General features: G+C 48.9%; 1 protein-coding gene across 2 annotated transcripts; it reads right to left on the reverse strand.

Moving 5' to 3' along the window:
- Nucleotides 1-518: 518 nt before the first annotated feature.
- ZFP91 (ZFP91 zinc finger protein, atypical E3 ubiquitin ligase) lies at nucleotides 519-22,156 on the reverse strand. Of its 2 annotated transcripts, XM_086472111.1 has the most exons (11): nucleotides 21,813-22,156; nucleotides 20,998-21,023; nucleotides 9,753-9,968; nucleotides 9,465-9,501; nucleotides 8,887-8,979; nucleotides 8,419-8,541; nucleotides 6,042-6,092; nucleotides 5,457-5,535; nucleotides 4,986-5,100; nucleotides 4,371-4,470; nucleotides 519-4,015 (listed from the first exon to the last, which is right to left on the reverse strand). In XM_086472111.1, the coding sequence occupies exons 1-11, from the start codon at nucleotides 22,154-22,156 to the stop codon at nucleotides 3,505-3,507; spliced, it is 1,695 nt and encodes a 564-aa protein (XP_086328237.1). In that variant the 3' UTR covers nucleotides 519-3,504. The 2 variants fall into 2 exon arrangements, with proteins under 2 accessions (XP_086328237.1, XP_086328238.1); XM_086472112.1 differs by lacking the exons at nucleotides 20,998-21,023; nucleotides 21,813-22,156 and having other exon boundaries at nucleotides 8,887-8,976; nucleotides 9,753-10,490.
- Nucleotides 22,157-23,926: the final 1,770 nt, after the last annotated feature.

Here is a 23,926-nt window from a genome sequence, read left to right on the forward strand (position 1 = left end):
CAAAGAGGGGCTGCAGACAAGGGAGGAGGCCCCAGCCACCCCAGGGCAACACCAGCCAGCTGCCACAGGTGAGCTACATGCACCAAGACAAAAACAGCCCTTTTTGTCGGTTTGTTTTTTCCTCAGTACGTTTATTTTGGTTACGCATTACCCAGATTAAGAGAAAAAACAGGAGTTGAAAAGCAGTTTCCCTTTAGTATCACAGTACACCGAGCCTTGCCCCAGCCGCTCAGCCCAAGCTCCCAGGGCCGGTGGCCAACCCAACAGCGTCGTTGCCACCTGGTGGCTACTGCAGAAAGCGCTACTGAGCTCCGGGAGCCCCCCAGCTCCAGCTGGTACAGCCCCCGACTCAAACCCTGCGCCCCAGGGCACCCGGAGGGAGGCCTCTGCCTGCACGCCGCTGCCCACGCTGGGCAAAGCACCCGCAAGCTCTCTGGGGCACCGACAGCAGGTGAAGGGCCCTGCACCCCCTCTGTTCCCTCCCCAGAAGGAGAAAAAAAAATAAATACAGGGGAAAAAAAAAATACAAAAATGTTTATTGCAAACTACTACAATAATTTATTGAAGCAAACTGCATGCGAGTGAAGGAGAGACAGCAAGGGGAGGAGGAGCTGCAGGAGGGCTCTGTCAGTTTTAGGGTTTCAAACAGGAGTGGGAAGGGAGCTACACCAGTTGCTCCTGCATCAGGGGTTAGCAGGCTGTGGTTAGAGGACAGACGGGCAACTGGCCGAGACCAGTAAAAGAAAAAGGAGAGCTACAAGAGATGTGCGCAGAAGGACAAGGCAGGGAGTGGCAGGGACCAGAAGTGTCTGGGCCGGGAAGCAAATGAGCTGCTCTATTCTGCATCTGAGAAACACAGCTGAGGGCAAACTCTTTGCTTTGCTCAAGGCAGCTGGGGCAGATACAGGAGGAGACAGCCTCCCTCACCTCCCAGCCAGGTCCCAAGCATTGTGTCACCAGAGGCGATCAAGCCCCTGACCCAAAAGCATTTTAGTGCCATCCCTCAGAAAACAAAACCCCAAGCTCTCCATTTAGTGTTCTGTGCAAGGCTCTGCCTGCTCTGCACCTCCCACGGGGCACAGGAGCAAGGCATGAAAAGCAGCTCCAGCAGCACGGTCTGGAGCAAGCATGGGACTGGCACAGCCAACCCACACCACATGAGCACATCTGCTACCAGTGGCCAGGATCCAGGCCAGGAGACACGCCACCACACAACGTGGCTTGGCCAGCCTCAGGTCTCCCCAGACAGAAGACCCACACTGCTGGGGGGTGAAACCATCGCAGTTGGGTTTGAACATGTCTCATAGTGCTGCTGCTCTTTAGTTTGCAAGGGGAGGGGACATGCTGGCCACCTGAAAGCTTCCTGCTGGAAATCACAATAGTTTGATCCAAGCAAGAAATTGGATCATCCCAATCAGAGAAACCGGTTTAGTTTAACACCGTACCACCATGGACCTGACTGACATACACTGTCCCAAGAGACCCGCGTTCGGGTATGCTGGGCCCTCATCCTTATCCTCAGGACAGGCTTGTGGCTGGATGCATCTCCCACAGGCTTGGGAGCCACACTGCTGCCACAGGGCAAGAACGTGCAATGCCCACACCCAGGGCATAAGACACCAGGGTTGCAAACTGTTCAGCCACAAATCACCCCAACACCAGAAGTGTTTCAACTTGCTCCAACAAAGCTATCAGTGTAAGGAAGGGAGGGGGCAAATCAGGACAAATGGCCCAATAAAGGCTGTCAGGCTTGGGCCACAGCTGGATTTCAAGGCAGCACAGGGAACAGAGCGGGTGTTCAGAGTCAGTTTCCAACTAAATTCCATATTTTATTGCCATTCTCCAGACCCCAGGTACCCAATTCTGCCTAGCTGCTGTGTGCTACAGACCAATTTAGCTGATCTTGTGCTCGGACAAGATACTTCAGCTCTGCTCCCAACCACATAAGCCAAACTGAAAAAAACAAGCAAAGAAACAAAAAGCCCAGGTTATTCTTCACCTCTTCCAAAAACACTAGGAATTCAAGGCCACTGAATCTCCACACAAAGTTTCAGATAAGAGCACAAAGATCCAAGTCTCCATAGCAGACACATCACATCCTATGTAAACTTTTCCAGGGACTCAGAGCTGTGCTAACTACACCAGCAGGCAACACTCGAACCGCCACATTTCATGGAAAGCAGGGGTGTTTGTGCAGAACAGAGAAGCTTTGAGAACACAGCTGCACAACACCCTCCCCCCAAACAGGGGCAGAGAGAGAAGCCTGAGAACCATATCCAGTCCCTGTTCTGTATCTTTGTCTAGACCTGGAAAGGAGGAGGAGCACAACACCCCCCAGCAGCAAGCAGCTCACAACTGTCACAAGAAAAAGTTCCTGGCTAACGATGCTCCTCCCTGGAGGGCTATGGAGCAAGCGGGAGGCAAAAAGAGCATTTAACTCAAGGAGCTCACCCCAACCTGGGACTACAGCCAGCTGTTCCGTCACTCACCTCATCCTCCTGCTAAAACACCACTGCAGAGACTCCCACTGCAAACAGGCTCTTCTCCAGGGGCTCTTTCTCTACTCTGGAAAAGCTGCGAGAGACATCTGACTCCAGAACACTGCCTTCACCTCGGCTCTCCCACTGCTGTTACGATGGCATGACGTGCTCCCTGCAGCTCAGTAATGTGAAGGAGCCTGCTGGGAAATAGCCTGAACCCCTTTCACCCCCACCTCTTAAGAACATAACTAAAAAACACCGACCCTTTTTTAATCAATAAATAAGGAATCTTGTTACCACAACACAAAAACGAAGCATGTTCAAAGTGCAAATTACTGTCGTCAAACTGGGATGCTCCTCCTTGCCTCTCCCACGCAGGGCTCCCGTAGCCCCCGGGCCTCTCCAAGCAAACACGATCTATGAGCCAGGGCGTTCCCTCAACTTCCTGCCAGAGCTGGAGCAGAGGAGTGCGGTGGGGAGAGGGACGTGCGCTGTTTCACAGCTCACCCTGCTGAGGGGGCCTAAAGTGCCAAGCCAAACTCTCAGCCCCAGGAGGAAGAATGAGACTGCAAGGACCAGAGTGCAGCGATGCATAGAAGTCGCAAGGGACCGGGGGCAAGAGGGAGTCCTAAGAAACTTGTCCAGAGCACATCAAATGCGTTCTAGTTTGTGAGTGGTGCCACATCAAGAAGCCAGAAAGGCTGCTTTGGGGTAGAGCGAAGGGTTTCAACAGTCCCCCCTCCCTTGGAGAAATCCGTCGCTCAATCCAACTTGCTCTGGTAACGGCAGCACATGCCCCTTTCTACAAAGGAGCAGAGGGAGAGAGAGAAGTGGTTGGGAGAAAAAAAGGATGTGCTGTGATCCACGCTGGAGGGGAGCAGACCCTTCGGTTATTTACTAGTATTGTTAAGTTTTGTTTAACTTTTCTCTCTTTGAGTAAGTGTCTTTTTTTTTTTTTTTCCTTTTTTCCCTCCTTTTAAATACAGAGTCCAAACCGTCCCAGCACCCACGTGCTCCCCACCCACTAGGGTCCAGTGGAGTCTGAATCTTCAATAAGCACCTCTGTGGTGGCTCCCAGGATCTCTGTGTTCATGACCAACCCTTCCGGGTTTGTACTGCTGCCGCTGCCCACGAAGAGCTTGCCGTCAGCCACCAGGCTCACGCGCTCTGTCCCACTGCAATATGTCTTCGCCATCCCGTCGGGGTTCAGCAGCAGGCACTCTGCCGGGGCAGCGCCTCCCAGGGGGTCGGGAAGAAGGGGGAGGCCCTGGCCATCAGTGGGCGGAGCAATGGCCTCAGGATTAGTGCCCAGGATGTCGGTGCTGGTGATCAGGGCACCCGCATTGGCAGCCAGTGCTTCAGCAATAAGCACTTCAGGGTGGCTCTTGGCTTTGTGGGCCACAACGCTGTCCTTCTTCTCAAATTTCTTGCCACAAATGTTGCAGGAGAACTGGTAGAAGGAGTCTGCATCATGCTTCTTCATGTGCCAGTTGAGGGAAGCCTTCTGTCGGCAGGTGAATCCACAGATCTCACACCTAGGAGGGGAGAAGGGGGAGGTCACAACAAAGGGACATCCACACACACTTGTGGGGACAGCAGTAGCAAAGAGGCAGCCCAGGAAAACAGCAGGGGCTCCCCTCCAGCTCTTCCAGTTTTATCTGCAGAGGGCTTACGTTCCTCAGATCTCTACTGAGACACTGCCTCAAGGAGCAGGCAAGACAAGTGGCAGCTCAAATGCTCCTACAGGTGCGCATTTGAAAAGAGCTGGGACACCAAGAACAGGTTCCAGCCCTGACTTCAGAGCTGCCCCTGCTCTCGGTGCAGTTCAAGAACAGGTGTATCCAAGGGTCCCTCAAAGTAGGAGAGCAAGAGACAGGCAGAGGTACTCACTGCAAGGGCTTCTCGCCCGTATGGATCATTCGGTGCACCGCCAAGTTATGAGAACTCTTAAATGCCCGGGCACAGTACTCACAGATGTAATCCCTTTGATCTAAAAGGCAACACCAGTTGGAGCATTACTCTCCTGCAGACGTGCTCCCTTTCCCAGCTCTCACATCTTGCAGGTAAAGCTGCCCAAGAAGCAGCAGAACAAGAAGTGCTGGGAGGCCAGCAGGCATAGCAAAGGAGGAGGTGTTCCACAATACACCACAGCAGCTGATCTGGAGAGTCAAGGCATGATTAAGACTCTCCTAAGAGCTAATTATCCATTCTGATCAATAGTGAAGGACTAGCAAATTAGGATAAAGCTTGGCCTTGTTTATTCCTCTACAGAACACCCAAGTGACACCGGCCAGGGGGTGAAGTAAAAACTCTATAGCCTATTTCTTTAATTTCCTTAAAAGATGGTAATCCAGATGGAAATAATACCCTGATGCTGCAAATCTAGGCCACCTGCCTTGGCTTCACTCTCCCCAGAAGTCTTAGAGGCTTTTCCATCCCCCACTCCCCCCCTCTCTGTTCACTGACCTGAGGAGGAGTTTGTATCTACTTCCCACTTCCCTGTACCTGTGTGGTGTTTGGCATGCCGCAGGAGCTGCTTCTGGAGTCGGAAGAGACGACCACAGGAGGGATGAGGACACACGTATTTTTTCTTCAGCAAGTGCTGGTACTTTATGTGATGCTATAAAGGAAGAGTGAAAGGTTGTAGACTCCCTCTTTACCTAAGAGAGCAGCTGAGACACATCGATCCCAGATGGCCCCTTAACAGGCCACCGGACTCCAACCATTGACAAGACACCCTTATACCATGAACACTTCTCTCCATTGAGAGAAGAAAACCAAACAAGTGTGGACATCTAGCAACAGGACAGATACAGAGAAACGTGTGGTCACAACTGGCCACAATTGATTAAGTCTACTAAAAAGACAGCATGAGAAAGGAGTGCTTCAGTGCCAGCAGAGGATTAGCTGCCTGTTCCAAAGGGCCCTTCCCTGCCCTCACACATGCCATTCAGGAAGTGAAAAATCTCAACCAACCTGCAGGTAACGTGGGTGAGCCAAGACTGTGCCACAGCCTTCCATCTCGCAGCGGACATACTGTATCGGAGGCTTCTTCCTAAGAAGTCAGTAAGGAAATGGACAGAGAGGTTAGCTGATGCATCTGAAGCCAGGGCAGCAGGAAGACAGAGGAGTATGAGTGCCGCTCGGTGATGTGAGAGCAAATGATTACTGCTCCAATATTCCTGTTTGGGTTATGCTGATGGAGACTCTGTCCAAGGGTTCCCTCTGCTCCTAGCACTACTTGAGGGCTCTCCCCAGAGTTGAGAAAACCTCAGGAGACATAGAGCTGCCAGAAACATATCGCTGGGCAATGCCAGGATAGGGATCAACTCAGAAGTGGTGAAGGGGAGGCTGGTTCAGTTGGAAGAAATCAAACCCACACCTACAGGGAGAAGGGGGAAGGAAAGGAGGGAATCAAGGCATGCTGCTATTTTTTTCCCCCCCTTTAAGACAGATTTCTGTACTGTGTAAAAGACAAGGCTTTAAGGCAATCAACATCTCTGCGTACGACACAAGGGAAGCAAGTCTTCAGAACAGAACTAAGTAGAGGGGACCATTCACCTTCTCTTGGGCAGCCTTGGGCTCTTGTCATCCTTTCTCCTCCTTCCCCTCCTGTAAAAGGGTTACAGAAACAGAATTGAAATAAGCTTCTTTACATGGGTAGCGTGCAGAGTTTTTGAAGTGTGTACTACAAAGCAGGAGCATGCTATCAGAAATACTACAGAACTCTTCTATGCTTTTAGGCTGAAAAGTAACACTGCACCCAGCAAGTTAGCTGCTCTGGCAGGCCAGCCACCTCCTCTGGATCAAAACGCCCAAAGAGTTTCTAAAGAAATGCTCTTGTAATAGATGGGCAGGTTCCCTAAAGAATTTAAGTAACCAGGCCTCCATGCAAATTGTCCCTTCGCTTTGCAGAACCGCCACATCACAAAGGCGATTGCTCCCCGTAGAGCTGTGGTCCCCATGTTTCTGATACCTGGGGGACACTTTTTTCTGCATGACATTGGGTGGCATGTGGCAGACCTCAAACCACCCTGCCTCTGACAACATAGTCAGGCTGCGGCTGCATGACTACCTGCTAGGTCTAGCGTACAACACATTTTTGAACATGGTTGCCTAGCTCAAACGTGTCTCAGCCCACCGTTCACAACTGTGCAGATACCAGTAACAAGGTATCAGAAAGCCACAGCCCAACAGGCTGCAGTTAGGAATTACCAACTCTTCTGCCACGATGGAGTGAGGAACAGCTATTTTAAAAAACCCTCAACCAGGAATCACATGCTTCACATTTTTTCTTTTAAGCCTGCAACTGTCCAAACAGTTTGCGACCTTATAATTAAATCCATCCCTTTCCAGGTGGCACATCAGCATACAAGATTCTGCTGCAAACAGTTAGGAAGCTATTGCCTCATCAATTGCAAACTCTAGAAAAATCAATCGAATGTAAGCTGGAGACAGATTCAGAGGAAGGCAACATTCTTGAGAAATAAATGCTTTGTGTGGTTTGCTCTCACAACCCCTCCCATTTCCTAATGCATTTTTTTATAAACACGTAATTTCGCCAAAACAGTCCAGAATTGATGGTGTACCCTATTTCCTCTGCTCTGTTGGGTAACATTTCATACTACCTGAAAAGCATCAGTCTGCATGACTAGGAAGAACAGGATTAATGATCTAGCAGCTATTTTACAGTCCTCTGAATTAACCATAGCAGCTTATACACCTGTCACGACAAAAAAAAAAAAAAATCTATGCTCCATCTGAACAGACCTACACTTACAGGTAAAATGCATCCTCCCAAGCAATAGCTCTGCCCAGAACATCATCCCTGCTTGATCACACTGCTGCAGAGACACAGTAGATTGATGGAAGTTTTTTCTAGGCCATACCAAGACATCTTTATTGATAGCAAGAACATGCCAGTAACATGCTGAACAGGCACTCAGCATTCAAGCCAAGCCTTCGGAAGAGGCACATGTTTTATTATGCACAAAAGTAGTGTCTGATCCAAACACCACCACCACAAGCCTCAGAAGGCCATCTCTAACACACAAAAAAAAACCACCTCAAAATATCAGCATCCTTGCATCCTTACTCCTCTCCAATGTAAAGCAGCTGTGCAGCAGCTTAGAAAGAGCAAGAGAAATTAAAATGAAGGTGTGCAGAGCCCCACGCTGCAGACCAGAAGGGGGAGCCCCATTTGTTCCAATTGCTCACAGAAGACCTAAAGTACAAAAACTGCCTTTCCCCCCCCACACACACACGCTATCCCGAAGAATGGCTTTGAGACAGACCCATAAATCCAGTCTACCTCAGTTGCCAGGAGAAAAGCTTCAGTGTTGAGTTCCAGTGACAGCATACCCAAAGGTGCTTTGAGTGGAGACTCAAAGCACTACTGACTGACTAGGTAGCAAAAGTTTGTTTGTTTATTTTTCCAAGATGAGGGAGAACACATCTGTTTTTCCTGAGCTCTGGTATGCTAGTCCCAAATGTACAAAGAGGACATTTATCCCATGACACATACAAAGTATTCCCATGTATGCCTCCAGGCACAATAGAAGAGATGTTGCCTTCTCAGACTGGCTTTCTAATACAGTCTAATCCACTTCAGACACCACAACAGAAACCCATTTTAGGAATGCTCTAAAGTATTTCATGTTTGTGTGGCCATATCCAGGTAGGCTGATAAACCACAGCATGGAGAAAAACTCCTCAACTTAAACTAAGTGAAAATACCAACTCTTTAATTTTTCCTTGCTGAACATGCACAAGACACAAGGGAGCAGGACTTCTATCAGAACAAAAGGTTCTGTCCTATTACCTTTCAGGCCCAGAGGAGGAGGGGGGAAGTCAACAACAACAAAACACTGTCATAGACTAGCTACAATGCAAAATATGCAATACACACTGCTACATGTAACTGCAGAGATTTACTCACTTCCTTGGTGGTTCTTCATCTTCCTGAAACTCACTCTCTTCTTTCACTTCTACTTTAATCTCTTTCTGTTTCTCTTTTTCCTCCTTCCCCTTGCTAGCTTTTCTCCTTTGCTTTGGTGCTTCCCTACAAAGATACAAATACAACATGTTACTCCAATACCTTGCTTTTTACAAAGACTTAAGCAAAAACTGGATCAAAGTTCAGGTCTATTTATCAAGTCCCACTTTTAAGCAAAAGTATGACAAGGATTAAGGAAGAACCTGGCAGCCAGCAGGACTCTAAAGGCTTTAGTCTGTTAGAGAAGAACAGTCCCAATAGCTATAGGCAACGTTTAGAAAACACCGTGTCCAATGAGAGCCATTCCACCTTTGCAAATAGCACAGGTTCTTTGGGTCGCTTAAGCTCATTCAACTAAGATGTCACTTTTTTTTTGGTCTAAAATCACAGTAAGTATGTAATCCAATATACTTCTCTAGATGGGGCCTGTAGGTTTCATCTCTTGGATCATCTTTGAAGGGAACTTCTTCCTCACTGATGAGCATCTCTTCCTCATCATCGCTGCTGGGAGAAAAGGAGAACAGAGGATGTTAGCAGCAACAGCTTAAGCACTACTGCAAGAATATTTGTGCATCATCCCCTAGGATGGGAAAGACACAATTACACCGCACTTTCTCACCCAGCATGACTGGGGAAAGCCAACAGCTTGCCCTGACTAAGGAGCATGATCACAGCCAAAACAGACAGGCTAGGCAAAGCAGGCTCCTCTTGTGAGCCCACCTAAACATAGCATCTGCTCCTGAAGGAATAAAGCTACCAGGTGAAATGCCCAGGTAAAATCTTACTATCCATTTCTCCTGACATTATCTGATGACACTATCTGCAATGCAGACTGAAAACGCAAAGGTCCAGGACCGAATGAAAACACAGCTACTATACGCCCCATAAATCCTCTCACAGAAACATTTATTTTGAATAAAACTCAGGCCTTCACTTTCCCTTCTTGAGACACTAAATAGGAAGAAATACCATAAAATAGAGTTTCCTACCTTATTCCAGCTGGAGACTGATGCTCTTCTGTGACCTCTGAAAGGAAAAGTCACCATTAGGTTTCAATCTGTGTTCGCTGCAGTGAGCTCATCTGTCTCAAGATACCTCCGTCGACATTCAGTGCCAGGAGTGCTGGTGGCAGAAGGTACTCGTGACCAAGAAGCACCACGCCTGTACCAGCCACAGTCTGCATACAGCTCACAAAGTTACGCCCACATCCAGCTCCCTTCAAAGGTTCCCAGGACCTGATTATCTCCACGATTTTCATGCCAGGGCTTCCCACGTACCGTATTCAAGCTGATCTGTGTTTGGCTCTGACTTGCAGACAAGCTGCAGGGAACCAGTCTTGGATCTGGAGGCACGCGAATTCTCAGTGTCACGCTGGCGGGCCGCAGTGGCTGACCGGCTGCTGCGCCAGCTTCTGCTAGGCCTGGATGTGCTGACAGGAGAGCCACGGCTGAGGACACTGGAAACTTCCTCCTCTTCCTTCTCTTCTTTGGGATCTGAAACACCCGTTGCAATTGCTTTAATAACAATAAAAAGCATAGATCCCATTATTAATTCGCACTCCTCTGTTGCACAATGTTGAACAGCACAACTGCGCCTGTCTGACAGGGTAACCACTACCTCTTACAGATTTGGAGCGTAGCCCTGCAAAGCCAGACAGGACACACCCCAGGGCCTTACCTCAGCAAGACTTCATTTAAAACTCTCATCTTGTTTCCTGCTGTCTCTAAGACAAGACACAAATATTTTAAAACAGCTTACATTTCCCTCTGATAAAGGCTTCTAAGATGATTATTTGCTGGCTCTGATCTCCCCTAAGCACTACAAGATAGACACTCATAAACTTCAGCAACTGCTTTATGAAAGACTAGCTTCAGAATTGGACCACATTAAAAGTCACGTTTGAAGACTCCCCCAAACACATATTTAATCAGAATTGTACACCTGGTAATAACCCCAAGGAATCAGAGCTGGATGTTTCTGGTCTTACAGTAGAGCAAAAAGCATCACAAGCTCTGTCAGCCTGAGGTCTTTGCACTCATTTATAGCTTCTACAGCTGGTTTCTTTTTGGCTGATGGCTGATCTCCAGATACGTTTTGGCAAGATAACAGAACTGGCTGAAATGCCTATAAGCAAGTTCATCCCTTAAAAACTGAAACTCCCAAGTACAGCTCACCTGATCTCACTTTTTTGTGTTTGTTGTGACACTGGGCCTTAATGAACTCAAATACATTTTGAAATTTCACAAATGACCTGCTGAAGAATTTAATTCCAAGTAGTGGCTACGCTCAGTACCCCAGGTTTGCCACTGCTTTAGTACACAAAGGCACCTGCAGCACCCAGCAGTGCCAGTGCTCTAGGCTAAGCTCTGACCCACTCCTTCATACCCAAATACATTTACACTTCCGTCTAGTTTCAGGTGGGTTTCTGCTGCCTAAGCACCCGCCAGCAGTACTACTGAGATGCCTGGGAGTTTATCAAGCATCTACTGGCAAGTCAGTGGACAGTCCTCTAAGGACTGGCTGGGGAGCAGCTCTGCTACGCTGAGAGTACCTGTGAAGATCTAACTGCACATCAAGAGCCAGAAGTGTGCCCTGGCAGTGAGGGAGGTCCACAGCATCCTGGGTGCCATTCACAGGAGCAGAGTCAGGAAACAGAGGGACACTGTTAATCCCCTTTACTCAGCACTTGTTAGACCACATTTGGATTTCCCCTCCAGTTTTCGACTCCCGCCACAGGTAGGTTGTCAACATGTTTGAGCAAGTCCAGAGGGGACCACCAAGATGCTCGGGGGCTGAAACAAAACCTGTGAGAAGCTGCTGAGGGAAACAGTGCTTGTTCAGCCTGGAGCACAGAAAACCCTGGGGGGACACAACAGCAGCCTTACAATGTACAGAAAAGTTACCAAGCAGCCCAAACCCTCTTGCTGAGGTACACAGCAGGCAGATGAGGGACAGTGGTCATCAACTGAAACAGGGAGGTCTGACTGGATAGAGGAAAAACATTTTTCCCCAAGAGGACAGTCAAGCGCTGGAAGAGGGGCCCAGCAAGACTCTGCAGCCTCCAGAGAATCATAGCATGCTCTGGGCCGGAAGGAACCTTTAAAGATCCTCTAGTCCAACCCTCCAGCAACAAGCAGAAATATCTTCTACTAGATCGGGTTGCTCAGAGCCCCGTCCAGCCTGACCTTGAATGTTTCCAGCATTGCTCAGAGCCCCATCCAGCCTGACCTTGAATGTTTCCAGCGATGGGGCATCTACCACCTCTCTGGGAAACGTGTGCCAGTGTTTCACCGCTCATTGTAAAAATTGTCTTGCCTGTATCTAGCTTGAATCTACCTCTAGATCTAAACTCTTTTAGTTTAAAACCATTACCCCTTGTCCTATCGCAGCAGGCCCTGCTAGATTGCCCCCATCTTTCTTATAGGCCCCCTTTAAGTATTGAAAGGCTGCACAAAGGTCTCCCCACAGCCTTCTCTTCTCCAGGCTGAACAACCTCAATTCTCTCAGCCTTTCCTTGTAGGAGAGGTGTTCCAGCCCTCTGATCACTTTTGTGGCCTCCTCTGGACCCGCTCCAACAGGTCCATATCTTTCTTGTGCTGAGGACTCCAGAGCTGGATGGAGGACTGCAAGTGGGGTCTCACCAGAGCAGAGTACAGGGGGAGAATCCCCTCCCTCAACCTGCTGGCCACACTTCTGATGCGGCCCAGGATACAGTTGGCTTTCTGGGCTCTGAGCCCACATTGATGGCTCATACCCAGCTTTTCATCCCCCCAGTACCCCCAAATCTTTCTTAGCAGGGCTGCTCTCAGTCCCTTCATCCCCCAGCCTATACTGATACCGGGGGCTGCCCCAACCCAGGTGCAGGACCTTGCACTTGGCCTTGTTGAACCTCATGAGGTTCACGTGGGCCCACTTCTCAAGCTTGTCCAGACCTGACTGGAGAAAGCCCTGAGAAACATGACATGAACTGTGTTGCACCCATGTTAAGCAGCAGGTGGGACCAGAGATATTCTGAGGTCCCTCCCAACCTGAAATCTCTAATTTTGCATCAAGCCTTCTGAAGCAAATGATCCTTTTACTTCTAGCATGCAGTTTGCTTTGCATGACTCATTCCCCAATCCTTGATTAACAGGGTGGGAATAATCAACATTTGACTGAAAAAAATCTGACTCTAATACAGGATATGAGGCACCACAATTTCATCGCATAACAGCAACCAAGTCTGATGTCTTGCATGTATAAAGCCCACTTCATCATCAGAGCATGAACTATGCCTTCTTTTTGGCTTCCTGGTTCAGCAGATCTCAAGGTGAACTATGACCGCTTTAAGTTCTTAATACTAATTGTGAACATCCTCAGTTTTTTTGAATGCTAGATCAAATACAAAGACACTTGAAACCATTCTCTCGAAACTTCCCCCTCAAATGCTACCATTTAAGCACACACTGCTGCTCTTGAATGAGAGTTTATTCCCTTGGAAGATCAGGCATTCAGCTGATTTCGTAGCAAGAGCTAGTATTTTAAAGATTAGACTTATGGAGTTGAAACAGACCTCCCTCTGAATACACTTCTACAAAGTATACCACTCGCCTAGCAATTTTGCTTCATTTCTCTGAAGTGAAGGTGTTTAATAAGCCTTTCCCCATGATCTCTCCTTTTTACTTCTTCCTCTACTTCAGCATGCTTGTCTAACATATTCATTGCATTTTTACATGCTGGGAATATCTATGTACCTCCAAAAAGCCCATAGTTAGGAGAACCATCAAATATTTACTTTGCAGAAGAACTGCAATAGAGAGTGATCAGTTAAAAATCCTTACAATTCTAGACCCTCCCAACAGAGGACACAGGTCCCTATGCAAGGGTCAGAGCTGCACCAGGAAACTTGTATCTGCAAAGTATTCAGCTGCACTAGCAGCTGCAATCAGCACTCACCAAGGCTTTGCCCAAAATCTAAAACCACAAAAGAAAAGTCCTAGATTTTTAACAAATTTTATGTCTCTTCCACACCTAAACTTCCTTTTTCCTTCACAAAAGCAGCTTCCTGATGGATCCAGCTGCCTCCCCAAAAATAAAATAACAATAAAACCAAAAAACCCAACCACCAAACAAAAATAAAAACCCAAAACCATTAAATACAGAGACAGCAACTAGCTTAGAGAGAAAAGCAGCACTTCCTCCTCCTGCTGCTTTCTTGTCCAACATACCTGACCTGGCATTAGAGGTAAGCACAAGACTGTCACTGGAGGTGTTGCAATTTTAATTGTGTTTGAGGATTCCTCCCCAAACTTCTGATGTTAGGCAGGAAGTAATAGGAGTCACATCTGCATTTAGGTTAGGAACATGACTATCCTTGTCTCTCTATATCACCAGTGGAAGGAGTTAGGAGACTCTTATCTCTCTCAATTGACTATGCAAGGACCTTACAGCTATTTTCAGTCCTGCCTTGGGTACCACACTTAGCCTCATTAAATCCAGGCCCTGTGGATGAACACAGCACTAGCCCTCTCCTCTCACAAATGTCTCTTACACAGAAAACCACACTTCCCAGTTAGCAGGGTTTGGCTAATGGTACAAAGAAGCAAGAGAAACAAGACAGAGTGAATAAACACGGCTATTACAGATAATCAGGCTCTGCTCTTCCAACAACAACAACAAAAAAGATGCTGCTTGAAACTTTCATCACTGATTGTAAATTAGAAAGGCTGTAGTCAAGTCTGCATTTAAAACTGTATAAACTTGCCAACAGCAGTAGCTCTGGCTAGCCGCAATTTCTCTGGAACGTTCCTGTCCTCACAGAAGGCACACGGAAAATGGATTATAGGCCGACACCCTGTTATTTCATTGCAAGTGTCAACAGTGGTGATGGACACCGGGTCGTAAGACCTCAGACTCCAGGAGGACAAAAGAATATGTGAGACACAATAGGTATCGAGGCAGCCTCAGTGCAGTGCAGTGCAAAAAGAAGCAATGATCATTTGCTTTTCAGATCAGCAGCTGCAAAACGAATTACATGCCTGCCTTTTACCAGAGTCTGCTGGCCAGTCAGCACATGCAACCTCAGATTAAGACCCAGCACTGCTGTGTTTTGCCTGAATCACATTTCATGGAGAAGGGGCACCAGAAGCTACAACTTGGCAAAATGAGTCTGACAAGAAACGCCCCCTTGCTCACACTCCCCCGAGACTCTCCAATACCGACATTAATTATCACCCACCTCATCCCGTAGCCTCTGCAGAAGTTAGTTTCGGAAACTGCATGGATGCCTGCATCTTACAGGAAGCAATTCAAGAGAGACAGCAAAAATCCACTTTCTGAAGTTCTATCAATCCTTTTGATCTTTCGGCTCCTGGGGTTCTCTCTACCTTGAGCTCTCCCATAAGTTAATCACTTCATGATAAACAGCTTTCATTTCGAGGTACTTTCACCATTCTGCTGATTATTCCCAATAGCCTTTAAACTTTACAGTGTCCAGGACGGAAAACACATATAGATTTGAGTGGCGGTACACAAGAGGCATCAAACATCCTTTAATCTTAAAATTTGTGAAGAAAACACCAGTCACTGGGAGAAGGGACAAGAAAAGGAAAACTGGGAGGAAACTAGCTACAAAGTTGTAGCTCTGTTATAATTGTTTAGACAACCAAAAGACATGACTCTGGGCTCTGCTCTGCTTCTTAACAAAGCTTACCCCAGTAACCCTCCATCTCTACCCAGCAGGCTAGGCAGCACAGACTCCCATTTCAGACGTGCAGCAGAAATGTATTCTCATCCACACTCTAATTCTGGAGCACTGCACGCAGAGTTACCAAACTAGAAAAGCATCTCCATCTCAGAACCCATATCATATTTTTCCACACATACAAGCATTGCCATGAACTGAAACGAAAGGGATAAACACCAAAGTTTGTCCACCGTCTCCTAGCCCAGGAGATGAACTCACCAATATGAGTCTCAATTCCTCCCTATATCATAAATCCACTTTGCAGACACGATACTCACAGGAAGCCAGGGAGACCAGCACTTGCACTTTCTCGTGCTTTATTTGTTGCTTCATCTACAGCCACATCACCGCCTGGCCCCACAGCATTTTCTTTATAGGAGACTGTTCCAAGGTGCTTACTGCTTCTTTTGTACATCACTGGATGCAGCAAGTGTTAAGGGTGTGTCTGGGTAACTGCCAACAAGCCGACAAGGGCCTGAGCAGTAAATACACATATCCCACATCCAACACCTCCCTGACCTCCTTTCCAAGCACTGAAGGACAACAAAGTCCCAGACACATATCAATTACTCATTGCAAAGAGCAGAAAGGGAAAGCCCAAACCAACTGCATTTACTTCCTGAAGAAGTAGTTCCTTCATCACAGGACTTGTATCATCATGCTCTGTCTGTCCACCGCTCCTCCTTCTACCCCTGTTCACGCAATAACCTGCAGATGCAGTGGCTACGTTGCTCTGTATTTAGGGAAAGATAAGCATGTAGCCAGAGCACGGAGACCCAAATTACCATTCCCTGCACAAGTAACGCTAGCACAGATGCCATTTTGCAAAGCTGGCAGCACTGCTGGGAGATACCGCTGTCCTCAGATTTCACTGAGGACAAAGGATGGAAGCCCTCTGGAAGCCGAACTTCTTGCTTCTGCTGCTTACAGCACAACTTGTAGACTTGGCATAAACCAGCCTTTTGTAACTGGCACATCACTATACGCCAGTCCTCCTATACTGGCAGCTCAAAAATCCACTCAACTACTCTCAGAAATGGGAGTTGTTTGGTACTTCGCAGCTAATTTTACCAGTCACACTTGTTCACATGTTCAAGCTTTTATTTGCCAACCCCCTTTCAGCCTGCAGCTCAGAGGCAAGCTTATTGTAATAACAGATCCCTCTTTTTTTTTTTTGACATCACAACAGTAACAAACACCCATGCCTCTTTATCTGTCCTTGATGTACAGAAAAATGAAACTTCCAACTGTTACAAATTGAGTTTGTTGATTACAAACAAGACATTTTCTAAACTCTGATTTATAAAGCTTTTGAAAGCATCTTACTAACACTGCAACATAAACACTTTCAGAAAATATCCATGTACAATTAAGTGAAAGGAAAATAAACTCTGAATTATTAAGTTACAAAACAACTATTATGAAAATAAATGTACCACAACATACATATATCTCAGACTGTGACTTAGATTTAACATAGTAGCCATGCAACAGATAAGGCACCGAACAAGTAATTTTATAACGGCACAGACAAAAATGAAACTCAGGGAAAAAAACCTAGTGTAAACCTCCATCCAAATGGCTCCCACACCCCTCAGAGCTGTGAAATTGTGTGTATGGGACACAGGAAAATCCTTGTAGGAGTCAAAGCAGGTTTGGGCAGAATTATTTAAATTCAGTACATTTTAATAAGGTTTGATTTTAAGCAATGACATTTCTCTCTCAAACCACTGACAAAGTCTTAAGGGAAAGCAGTCATTACCAAAGCAGCACGAAGCCTTACGAATACAAACAATGAGGTATAATGCGAATTATCTATGCTACAAAACCGTTTTGTACAACTAGAGTCTTGAAGTTTTCCATCCTTTTTTAATCTGTGGAACCTTACAGTTTTTCTAGCAGTTAAAAGTGGACTGCTACAGAGCAAGCTTGTATTTACAACTCGTTTACTTTCATACTCCTTGAAGAAATGGCCCTCTGATGTCCCCTCTCCCCTGAGCCGTCAAATCACAGCCTGAAAGCCACTGTGGTGGGAGAACGGCCGCAACACCAGCCACCTACAAAGTGTATTACAGAACCCTCATACGGAAAGACTGGGCGGGGGGAACAATACACATCACAGAATAAATCACCGAGATAAATACTCACACACGTGGAGAACTAACAAAAGTATCCCACACGTGACACTGCTCTAACACACCGTTTCTATAACCGATCGCTGAAGAAGTACATAAATACTGCTGGCATTGCCCGCTAGCCCGTGCTGTGCAAAAACCACTTCGATTTCGGAACAGACTTCCAAGGAGGTGGAATGCACCGGGCACTACATCCCTTTGATCACAGCTCAAAGTAAATAAATGCGGCCCTATTTTACCTCTCCACCAAACTCTCCCTTCCACATTTTAACAGCACTACTGCACATCTGTGTACCTACATGCGCTTAATTACATCGGATCTCATTCTTACCATTGCAAAAATGCATCAATACCAACGTAAAGTTGCAAGACTAAGACACGCAAGAAAAATAACTTGCATAAGGACGTTTCAGCTGTGTGACGCCAGCAGAGCAGTATTTGACAGGGAGATTCAGTTATCTGAGTGTTCATTCACGGCATACTATGTTTGTACAAATGCTTCCAACCCCACTCTCTCTCTTCTTACTGCAGGGGAAGTAATCTTCTTGCAACGTGCTGCTCAAAAACCTCAAAGACAAAGCACACCTGTTTTGGGAACACAGTAAGGCAGGGACTCTACCACCAAGCACAAACCTAGCTCCTTTACATTCAGCTCTGCTCCAACACTCCCTCCAGAATAGGTATGCAGCCCATTTTCTCAACTGTAATTGATGGGAAGATTTCATCCAAACTCTTAGAAATGGCTACTAAACAGCAGAGGTAAAATCTTACAAAAAAACGTGGAGAGAGTCAGGAACTAGTTTGGATGCAAAATTAAATTGGAGAAGCGGGTTTTGTTTAATTGCTAACATGATTTTAAGAATCACAGTAAGCACAGAATTTCCAATCCAGTGATGGAAGGACATGAAGTGTATTTGTTAACTCTATATTCCAATAATTAAAATTATTCAGGCCTAACTAAAATGAAAATTACTTCCACAAGAATATACAGTGTCGTGGGAAGTCAAATGTGAATTATACTACACAGCCTGATTCTAGCTACATGAATTCATTTATAAGCCGAGATTAAATGTTCTACTTTTGCAACTAATATTTCTACAGAAACACATCAGGGAAATATTGCGATTGCATGACTAAGCAGACGAGACAGGAAATACAATCGGTATGGCTGACTTTGCAACTGCTTTCCTGCACACTGGTATGGTAACATTCACATACTAATTCTGACACAACACACACCTTCGACTTTAACCTTCCCGTAATCTTCCCATCAGACCTGCACAGTCAGACCTTTGTACCTGCAATCCCAAGTCAATGAGCAGAAAAGCCCTCTGATCTCATGGCACTATACAGAAGAACGTGCAACTTGGCGAGACACTTCCACTCTTACAGCATCTCAGCTATAATCGATAGCACAAGTTCAGCCGCGACCGCACCCATCATCTCCAAGCTTTCTTCACCAACAGCAACGCTGGTGATTTTACTTCAAAATATAATCCCAAACATATGGCAACAAAAACGTACTGAACAAACTTTGGTGCAGCAAGCACCAAATAGATACACTGGCTGTGTCACCAGGTACACCTCACTCCCACAGGCCACTGGCCCTGTATACAGAGGCTAAGCTATGGCTGAGCTCACGCAAATTTAATATTGTAAACTGGATTTAGTGTTTTATAGCAAAGGATAACAGTATATTGCAAATCACCATGCAGATTCAAGTTCCATGTCAGAACTCACACCAGTAAACTCTACCACTAAATGCAAAGTCTTCACCAGAACCACCCAGCAGTTTTACCAAATTTCTTCCTCAACCCAGCTCCATCCAGGGGTGAAACAACAACTGGTATTTTACCATCCAGAATTACAGACTCCTAGCTCCAAAAATCCTACCGTGCAATGAAAGATGCAGTTTGCTTACACCTAAGTGGGCTTCTTCAAACGTTTTATGCTTAATGGGGGGAGCAGGAGAGAAGTTTCTCTCCTGCATACTGCATGATCTGTTTGAGGAAGACATCTATTCAGTCTGTTTCCATGTCTTCCCCAATAGGCACAAGCATACAGCAAGGACTTCATCCAGTGCACAGCTGCGACACAGAAGTGCAACTTTCTCACTTCTGCATTTTCAAAGAAACAAACAAACAAAAAAATCACAAAGGCAGATTTCCTTTGGACTAGAAGTAGTCATCACTTCTCAGTGCCAATTTCTAAGCAAACATTCATGCCATCCATTTTGGCTGCAAGGCCAATCATAAAAAAAGAGCTCAAGAAATTTAATAAATACTTTTTCCACTCTCACATTCAAGGACAGCTGAATCTCTCAGAGCCCAAAGTTCAAGTCTAAAATGGCTAGAGTGCAGAGCGCCATCAAACTTGGGAAATTCAGACTGACATTTGCCATTTCCAAGCACATCCAAAGGAACTGGGGTAAAAATGGGACTATTCTGCCTGTTTTCCACCACTACCACGTAAACACTTCTGCTTAAGGGTATCCAAAACACTGAGAATCACCACTAAAATGTGATGTTAACACTATACACCTATTAAGTAACAACATCATGCCTTTTTACACATTTCAGCAACTTTGCTTTGACCTAAAAGGTTAAAGCTCTTACGATACTCTACCCATCCTTTACGCAGTAAGGAGTCAATGCACACAAGGGGCATCTGTGCTAAACACACCCCAACTAATTCCGCTTTGGGCTGCAAACATACACCTTGCCAGCTAGAACTGTTGACGGATTTCAACACCGAAATGGAATAAAGCTATAGAATTGTAAGAATACAGTTTGAGAGCCACAGAATTACAAGAACAAAGGCAGCCTTCAAGACACAAATACCTGCTAACAAGAACCAAACAACTCCAGCAGAAAGGTGAGCTCATTTGCCCAGGTGTATGACCTTCTTTCCTCACTATTTAATTCTGTGACAATTCTCTAGTCCCAGATCAAAACCAACACTACACAAAGCCTTTTACTTGGAACAGTTTCAGAAGTCATCACTTGGTAAGGAGCAAAGCCCTCTAACATTTCTTTGCACAAGCAGCTGTTAAATAGACGCACAGACTTCACATAGTTCACACCAGAAGAACAAAAGTTCTGCTCCTGCTCACAGCTCTCCACAGCTGGGGCTTTCATGATTAGACCCATTAAGCTACCTTCTCCCCTTCAAAACTTTTCTCTTTCATCCCTGAAGATATAAGCATAAAAAATTCTGCATCCACTAGATGCAGAAGCTAGAAAAGGACAAAGGCAAATATTTGAATACTCTTTTTTCCACATCTCTTTCACATGTCTCCCACGGACCTGTATCTGTATTTGTGACAGCAGCAGAACAGACTTGAGCCGTTTTGCCAGCTACTCAGGACCACTGTGTAACAAGAGCTGTCAAACTCCAGTGCAGTGTGGTTGCAAATCGTGGTAGCAAAGTAATACCCTAGTGGTTATTTGGAAGAATAAATTTCAGTACATTGGGCACACACGAACAGCAGCAGCAGTTTAGCACAGTTCCACAATCTTGAGACACCCTGGAAAGAAACTGCATGTCATCAAGCGACAAAACATTCTTTAAAAGGAAGATCCAACAGACGTTTAGCTACCTTCATGGGAAAGCCCTGACTTTCTAGATGGAATACAAAGTAGGAGTGACTAGTTCAGCTCTTACCTTTACCAGCTGCTTTATCCGTGCACCTGAAAAAATACAAAAGGCAAGCATAAGAGTCAGCTTCCGTGGCACGGCAGCAGAAGCAAGAAACTGAATGACATCGAGAATGAGCCCCAATTCCCAGCTGTGGGCAGACCCATCACCTTGTTCTCAAATCACAGGTTTCAACCCCATATAACAACACGGATTATTTCATCCAGGGAAAGCTTTGGTGAACTACAGTCACACATCAGCAAAAGCCCAGTCTTGCTTGTAGTAGCTACATCCAAATCAGAGGGACTTTGTCGTTAGAACAAGGTAGATCAGCTACATTACCAAACGCTCCAAGCATGCACGTGGCTAGCTGTCTACTCCAGAAATAAAGCAGCAGTGAGATGCAGTCATCTCCTCACGGGAAAACAAATCCTGCCACCTCTTCGACTGAGACTTTTGGCATACGGAGCCAAAACAAGCTGGGGACCGAGGAGCACCGGGTAAGCGACCCCCGAGGAGGCGGCACAGCAGGCGCCTCGCACAGAGGCACTTGCGGTTTCGCTCGCAACCGAAGGCGCGCCTGCTGCAATAGCCAAGGCGGCCGAGGGCGCTCGGGACGCTGCCTTTCCTGGGAAGGGACCGGCGGGCCGTCCCCAGCTCGGCCCGGAACAAAGAGGCGGAGGCGCGAGGCACCCCACGGCTGGAGGCGGGCCCCGGGGCCTGGGGGCCACTCGAGCGGGACGGGGGAGAGGCCGCCCGGCCAGTGCCGCCCGCCAGCCCCCCACCCCCGGCCCCAACCCCGCGGAAGACGGGGACCAAGCCCGGCACCGCAGGGCACTCACCCGGCCCGGGGGGCCTTCTTGGCCGCGGGCGGCGTCTCGGCGGCGGGTTGCTCGGCGGCGGGCCGGGCACCGGGGCTGCTCCGCCGGCGCCGGGGATACTCGGCCTTACGGCGGCGAGAGGCGGCGGCGGTTCCCCCCGCGGCCGAGGCGGCGGCTGCGGCCCGAACCCGCTCCCGGCCGCCCCTCAGCACCCGGCTGCCGCCGGACTCCTCCCCCTGCTCGACAGCAGGCAGCGGCGGGCGGCGGCGACCCGAGGACGGCGGCCTCTCCGCCGCCCCCGCCAGCGGGCCCTGGGCAGACGGCTGTTCCTCGACGCCCGCCGGCTGCTCGGTGCCCGCCGGCATCAGGGCGGCGAGCAGCGGGGCCGCGGCGGCTGCTGCGCGCTCCACCCTCCCGCCCGCCCGCCAAACCTTCCCCCGCCCGCCTCAGCCGCGCCCAATCACCGCCCGCTGCCCACCTCCAATCCGCGCCCGCCAATCCGCGGGCGGCAGGCACGGAATGACCCCCGCCCCCTAGCCCCGCCTCACCCTGCCCACGGCCCTCCCGCCTTTCTCCGCCGCTCGCGCGCCGCCCGGCCAATGGGCGGCCCAGCTGCGGCGGGGCCCGTCCCCCCGCTGCCGTGCGGCCAACCAGCGGGCCGCGCCCCGCGCGCCCCGGGCGTGCGCCACGCCGCGCAGGCGCGGCTGGGGCCGCCGCGCTCGCTCTCCCGCTCCCCCCCCGGTCGGCCCCGCCGCGGCGCCCACCCGAGCGTGGTCCCCGCGGCTGCCCCTCCGCCGCACGGCTCGCTCGTCCGCCGCGCGGCCGCCGCTCGGCCCTCGACGGTGCCGTGCTCCCTACCGCCGCCGCTGCCTGCGCCCCTCCGGCTGCCCCCGGGTCCCCTAGCCCTGCGGGCGAGGCCTGGCGGGGGAGGCCGCTCGCCCCCCGCCCCGCGCCGCCGCTCCCTGCCGCGAGGCTGCGGCGCCACTCGCGGTTCCGGCGAGGCCTGGCGGCCGGGCCTGCTTTTGGCTGTCGCTTCTCCTTTAAGAAAAAAAAAAAAACGCCCCGTCGGGCGGCGGGTGAAAGTCGGTGACAAAATGGCGGCCGGCGCAAAAGGGGCGGGGCTTACGGTTACTGACACGCCTACTTCCGTCCGGAGTTGCGCATGCGCGCTGCTTTCTGGGAGTTGTAGTTCCCGCTGGCAGCGGGACGGGCGCGGCCTGGCCGGAAGCGGCCGCGGGGCACGCCGGGAGCGGCGGTCAGCCGCCCTCCGCCGGGCTGGGCCTGCGGAGCCGACCTGCCCGCCGGCGGCGCTATGGCGGGGGGCGGGCCCGGCCAAGGGTCCAGGCTGCGCCCATGCGGCCGCAGGATCTCGGTGGCGAATGAGCACGACCGTTGCGTCCTCCGCCTGCGAGCGGGCTCCGGCCCGCGGGACTGTGGTGCCTGTGCCGGCACGGCCCCCTGCGCTGCCCGCCTTCGCTGGGAGCACCTCCACGCCCTGCTGCAGGCCCGGCCCGCCGGCAGCATTGACGCTCCACCAAGCGCTGGCATGAGCTTGCCTTCCCTGCTGGTAGCCATGGCTCCGTCACAGCACTACAGCCGGCGACCGCGCTGGGCCTTCCCGCAGGGCCTGGGAGAGCAGCTCTCCTGAGGGACCCGGTGGTCTCCAGAGTTACCGCCCAAAGCAAAACTATCACAGTACCTGACCACACACGCTCCCTGCCAAAGAAACACCGTCATGTAATAATGAAATAAATCCAAAGCTTGAAGCCTGTGAACACTGAAGCCACCACCTTCAAGCAGTTTTGTGTCCCAGTCCCCACGCCATCCCCTCCACCCGGTGTCTGCCCCTCAGCCCCCCACAAAGCTCCTCTGCATAAGCTAACTTTCACATCCACTGTTTGTTTCAAGGGTGGGCAGTGCCCTTCTGGGTGCTCTTCATCCTCTACAGCCAGCAAAAATAAAAGGAATTCAGAGACCCGGAGGCATTTAGCTGGTAAGTTATGTTTGGTAAACTGATACCCATCAGTGAGATGACTTGGTCTGCCTTTTATTTCCTCCTGCTTTTAAGTCCTAAGCATATTATGTATGACTAGAAAACAGAAGTGTGTCCAAATCTCCATTCCTCAGTTCCTGAG

Source organism: Leptosomus discolor, chromosome 12 (genome assembly GCF_034619465.1).
Source record: "Leptosomus discolor isolate bLepDis1 chromosome 12, bLepDis1.hap2, whole genome shotgun sequence".
Taxonomy (NCBI): domain Eukaryota; kingdom Metazoa; phylum Chordata; class Aves; order Leptosomiformes; family Leptosomidae; genus Leptosomus; species Leptosomus discolor.

What these genes read in the sequence shown, in the direction of transcription:
- ZFP91 (XM_086472111.1), bottom strand. Translation starts at nt 22,156, where the DNA reads ATGCCGGCGGGCACCGAGCAGCCGGCGGGCGTCGAGGAACAGCCGTCT. An exon ending in GGATAAAGCAGCTGGTAAAG is followed by an intron (nt 9,969 to 20,997) that starts GTAAGAGCTGAA and finishes CGGGTGTTTCAG; the next exon opens with ATCCCAAAGAAGAGAAGGAA. An exon ending in GATGAAGAACCACCAAGGAA is followed by an intron (nt 6,093 to 8,418) that starts GTGAGTAAATCT and finishes ACCCTTTTACAG; the next exon opens with GAGGGGAAGGAGGAGAAAGG.